Raw genomic sequence first — 6,000 nt, forward strand, 5'->3', positions numbered from 1 at the left:
CCCTTAAAAGCTATACATGCCCATCCTCACCATCTAACGGGTTTTTTTTTAATTGTAGTATAATTAACATATAGTGTCGCATTAGTTTCAAGTATGGAAAGTCTTTACCCCTGAAGGTAAGTATGTACCAGTAAGACCTCTGCTCTAGGACACATAGATGATTCCCAGAGTAACTAATGTTACATTGGTGTCAAATGATGCCAAAAGTAGAATTCATTGTCACATGAAATGTGAGAATGAAGGGCAAAAATCAATTTTTCTTAATATGTTTCTAAAATTTTTTAAATATGTTTGCATAATTGTATATTATAGGCATTTGATTATTCCACTCGTATCCCTAGAATTTTATACATCTGTATTGCCACAAAGTGTTACCTTCTCATTAAGAAAAAAGGAGAATAGCCTTATTTGTGACATAGAGGGTATAAACAGCCTCACCTGCCTGAATGTGGATCTAGGATCTCTCATTATTAGGATCCTAAGTTCCAAGAGAGAAATGGGCATCTACAAAGACTTCCTATATTCTGGATCCACAGTAGTCCCCACAATTGGCCTGTCTCTAAGATAGAATTTGAATTTTGAAAGGCAAAAAGTATCAAAATTTTACTCTGGAATATTCAGAACAAAATTATATGCCCTAAACTAAACACACCAATTCTAATATATTATCATTATTGGTTTGTATCATATTTAATAACCACATGAATTTCTTATTTTATATATATTAGTTATTTACTTATTATCAGAGCTACAAAGTGAAATTAGAACATTACTGGTATTGAAGTAGTCAAGAACCGGTTTCAGTACTTAAGTGAATTAATTCAAAGTATCACAGGCCCTAAATTCACCTAGTTTACCAAAATATAAAAATAGAGGGACCTGACTAAAGTCTGTAGATGGATCACAAAACCCATTATTATTATTATTGAAAAGTCATAAGTGTATATGCTCTTGACATCATACTTAAATAAAAAGAAAATAATAATAGCTAGGCAAGGGTCAAATGAAAATTTAAAAAGTCAGCTTCAAATGATTTCAGGTAGGGTGTTTTGTTTGTTTTTATGAATAAGTATTGTTTTGTTTCTTTGGGAAAAACTATATATTAAGGAATATCCTTTAGAAAGTAAGAAAGTTATAAAATACTTCCTATAGAACTTTAGCCCACATATCTAATCTCACTCATGCCCCCACACCTTTACATCACAATCCTTGCCAAGCATACATTTCTTATACCAGACACACAAACTACATAGGAGGTTTTTTTTTAAAGAGTATATAAAAATTTGAAGAAAGAATTCATCAGATGTAAAAAGCCATAAGTTTATGGCGCCTGGGTTGTTCAGTCAGCGGACCATGGGACTCTTGGTTTCTGCCCAGGTTGTCAGAACAAGCCCCTTCACAGCCCCCACCCTCATGGAGTCTGCTTCTCCCTCTCCCTCTTCCCCTTCCCCTTCCCCTGTGTGTGCACAGCCTCTCTCTCTCTCTCCCTCTCGGATAAATAAAGATATTACTTATTTATTTATTCGAGAGGGAGAGAGCATGAACTGGGGGAGGGACAGACGGAGAGGGAGAGGCAGATTCCTTGCAGAACAGGAAGGCAGGAGGCGCAGCTCCATCCCAGGACTCTGAGATCATGACCTGAGCCAAAGTAAGATGCTTATCAGACTGAGCCCACCAGGTGCCCCATAAGTAAATAAAATCTTCTTTAAAAAGCCAAAAACTTAGTACTACTGCGGAAATAAAAATTTCCAGTAACTTAATATACTAATTAAGTTATTTTTAATCTGGTTGCATTGTAATTCATTATTTCTCTTCATAGGGCTTCATTATTTCAAAAATGTTGTGCTAGTGGGATCTCTACAGGATCGCTATGTTCCTTACCATTCTGCCCGCATTGAAATGTGTAAAACGGCTTTGAAGGACAAACAGTCAGGTAACTAAGTAAATTAAAAGTATTTCATCTCCATTTCTCTGACAGTGCATCCCATTGTGGTTGTATTTTTATTTTACCAGTTACAAATGAAGTTAAAACATTTTTCATGTTTGTTGACCTCTTTTTTTAATTCTTTGAAATGCCTGCTTATGACTTCGAATCATTGTTTGATATGGAGTTATTTATCTGTTTCTCAATAAAATTCTCTCTATATTCAAAAAATATATATCAAACAGTTCTAACTACACATGAGCTTTTTCCCAAGTTTTTCTTGTAGTCACTTTCTCTCTTCTTTTTCATATCTTTCTTTTTACTCTATTTTCCACCCACCAATATTAACAGCTATCCTTCCTCTCTTTTTCTTCCTTCCTTTTCTCCTGCCATATGAGATGATTTTGCCAATGAAACAGTCATTCCCATTAAAGAGTTCTTTTTCCTAATTATAAATGCTGTCCATTTTGCTGCCTCAAAAGTAATCTGTAATTTGATTTCTTCTGGATTATTGGGATTGGTAATTATGGTAGTGATCAGGCTGCATGTTCTGCTCTATCTTGCTTTAGTCAAAGATGGCAGCAAAGACTTACCCCACTTTAATAAAGTAATAAAGATTTTATATATTTATTCTCTTGCTCTTTTTGAATTAACAAAAGAAATTTAAATCACAGCTATTTAAAGCCAGAAGGAGACTTGAGTTCTATTTGCTTATTTTATAATTGAGGCCCAGAGATGCTAAGTGGCTGATCTAAAGTCACTGGTGATTAATTAATTACAGGCGTAGAGCAAGAACTTGGGTGTCCTACCTTCCTGTACTTGTTCAGTTCCTTTTTTGGAATGAGGCTGGTTTTTAAACAAACTCTTAATCCTTTGCTTCTTTCCACATTTTAACAGTGAACAGCTTCTTTAGACAGGGAATCTCTCTTATACACATTTGTATTGACATCATCTAGTATGTTGCCTGGCACATAGTAGATAGTCTAGTCATTTGATAATTATCTTTTCTTAGTATTTTATGACATTAGAATAACCTTTTTTTCCCCTTAACTTCTGTTCTAACAAGGGACTTAGAGAAAAATTCAGAGGAGATTTAACCTTCAGATGGGTCACAGAAACTAGAGAAATGTGCTTTGTTTTAACAGAGATTCTGTGCCAGTGGGAGACAGGGGAAATCTAATAAAGACAGGTTTGGACTTCTTCCTATGTAAAAAATATTTTTCAAACAGCATGGAACCAGAAATCCAGCTTGAATAACAGTGAAAATTAAAAGAAGGAGGTGGGAGTAAAAAGTTTTCTATGAATCTATGTGATGTTAATGTCTCTCTTAAATGCCTCTCTCTCCTTTCTCTGAATGTTCTTCCACTTTTCCTTTCTCATGATTCCACAGGAATAAACCCTGCCTCTCCTCAGATATTTGATACTTTCCTCCCTAAAACTCACGGGTTCATGGATATGTGTTAGTGCTCATCTATGATAATATTAGCAATGCATAAGCATTAAAAACTATTTTGCCCCTTATAAGACAGTTTGTACGTTATGTATATCTAAACTTCATCTTTTATACTGTGAATGACCTCAATAAATTCATTGTAAGAATTAGCCAAAAAAAGGGAAAGAGAAGCACAATTTTGGAATTACAAGCAGAATCAACATTAAATAAACCCTTAGACCGAAAAAAAGATCTTGTTTGATCTTTGAGTCAAACTCACGTTGTTCTTCTGACTGTAGGAAGTTGCTGTTTTTTCTCAGAATAATGCAGAAATATGTGGAATACTGTTGAATGCCACATAAACGTTCTTAAAGTACTTGCTATAGGTTCAAGTTTTAAAAGTTATAAAAGGCAAAATGTCTTTTTTTTAAAATATCGTTGACATATTGTTACCTTATTTTCAGGTGTACAAGATAGTGGTTCAGCTTTTCTATACATTACACTATACTCATCACAAGTGTAGTCACCATCTGTCACCATACAATACTGTTAGAGTATCACTGAACATTCTCCATACTGTGTAAAAGGCAGAATGTCTTAGCATGGCTACCTTATTTTCATCATGATTTAACAAGTCATAAGTGACTTAATATTGAATAAAACTATTTGCTCTGTTATATCGATTGCTTTGATTAAAAGTATCAAATTAATAAGAATTTACAATAAATTTGATATTTTAACTTGGCCAAATAATGTGGTTATTTATATTTTTTATAAAACAGTCTCAAAAATGGTAGTCCACGTCCTTTTAAAAGGCATTCTTCTGCTTTAAATAGGAATAACATAACTAAATTTCATTAGTTATATGGAAGTTGGCATAGATTTTTTTTTTTCAGTTACTCATGTTGAACTAATTTTCCTATTTTCTCTTTGTTCCATAGGACAGATCTATTCAGAAATGATCCACAACTTGCTTCGCCCAGTTCTGCAAAGCAAGGACTGTAATTTGGTTCGATATAATGTCATCAATGCATTGCCCAATACAGCTGATTCACTCATTGGGAGAGCTGCACATATAGCTGTTCTTGATTCAGAAATATTTTTAGAGAAATTCTTTCTGGTTGCTGCCCTTAAATATTTCCAATAGGATAAAAACACTGTTAGAGACTTGATAATTACCTCATTCAACAATGATTGAAACAATGTATTATATTATACTGTAGATGCGGTTAAGTTCTAAGATATATTTATACCTTTTTATATGGAAGATAATTTATATCATCCATGTTTAGAGCTTTTTAAACATCAACTTTACTTTCTAGGTAATGTGGCTGTGCAATATTTTTTTAATTTTATCTTTTTACTTTTCTATTACTTTTTCATATATTTTGCTACATAAGTATTTCAGTGAAACTTTAAGCCCATCTGTATATCTGATTGTTTATTATTGGCTTTCCACAATCCTTACATCAGACACATCATATTAGAGGCCATGTATTGCAAGAATAGCATGGGATTTTAAATTTTCTAGTATTGGGGTATTATTTAGTTAATTATAAATTTTACTTTTAACATTTTACTATGTTTTAACTGGAAATAAAATTATGGCTGCTAAAGTATATTTTTTGAAATCAACTCTAGCCCTGTCAAACCAGGTAGTTCATATATGACAACGTTATAAAAGTTTTCTATAAAAGTCATTATTACTGTTGCTATTAAACATATGTCATGCATATTAAAATATATTTTCTATGGTGATTTCAACATTATTTCTCATATTGACTTTTATTACTGGAACTTTTTCATGTTCATGTTAGCAGCATCCAGAAGTTTTTGAATGTTTGCCCTCTGCTTTGATTTAGTTGGAATTTTGCTACATTTAGTAGTGTTGCTTGAACTTTCTGACTACATTTCTTCAACTTTTTTCATGTATTTTTCTCGTATGTACATAATAATTGAGTGTTGAAATTTATGAAATACTTTTATGAATTTAGATAATTTTTAAATATTGTTAAAATTTGTTGAACTAAAAAGTAATGTAAATAAAATAATTCATGTTAAAAATGGAACAAAATATTTACATGTTTGGTGATAGAGATGCAAATGTTTTTGATATATGGAGATGTTAAGTCTTTTGACTTTACTAAAGGTGCTGAATAGCATTAAATTCACTATTTTCCTTTCCTGTTTTACTTGTGAAAATAATAATGCACTAAGGGTGGGTAGGTCTGTTTGCGTTTGCGAGTTGTGATGGACAGAGGTTTTTGTAAGGATGTGTTGTATAATTGATGCATGTTTTATTTTTAACATTGTGTTATTGCCTCTGATGTTAATAAATGAACAAATGACTATCTAGAGGAACCGCTAAAACACTTGCTTATTTTCAGAATGCTGGGGTGTATTTTTATTTATAATTGGATAGACTGTGTTAATTAATTGTAAGACCAGCATGATTATATAACTTACAGCCTTTGTATTTTTATAATTTATGTCTTTTGCATATATTAAGTAGTTAAAAGGTATTTCATTGGCTCTCCATAATTCTTTACTTTGTAAAAGTATTTGAAAATCTAATGAATTGACTAAGCAATAATATACCAAGTGCATTATAACTGGAAAATGTAAATATATGCATTAACCACCA

General features: G+C 32.3%; 1 protein-coding gene across 8 annotated transcripts in view; it reads left to right on the top strand.

Annotated features, from left to right (window-relative positions):
- The window catches only part of FAM135A (family with sequence similarity 135 member A), a 131,869-nt gene extending 125,869 nt beyond the window's left edge, over positions 1-6,000 (top strand). For all 8 annotated transcript variants that reach the window (XM_032340398.1, XM_032340389.1, XM_032340390.1 and 5 more), the window contains 2 exons: positions 1,820-1,933; positions 4,298-6,000. In XM_032340398.1, coding sequence (XP_032196289.1) covers positions 1,820-1,933; positions 4,298-4,503 — 320 coding nt within the window. In that variant the 3' untranslated portion in view covers positions 4,504-6,000. The remainder of the gene's footprint in view (positions 1-1,819; positions 1,934-4,297) is intronic.

This window comes from Mustela erminea, chromosome 4, assembly GCF_009829155.1.
Source record: "Mustela erminea isolate mMusErm1 chromosome 4, mMusErm1.Pri, whole genome shotgun sequence".
Taxonomy (NCBI): Eukaryota; Metazoa; Chordata; class Mammalia; order Carnivora; family Mustelidae; genus Mustela; species Mustela erminea.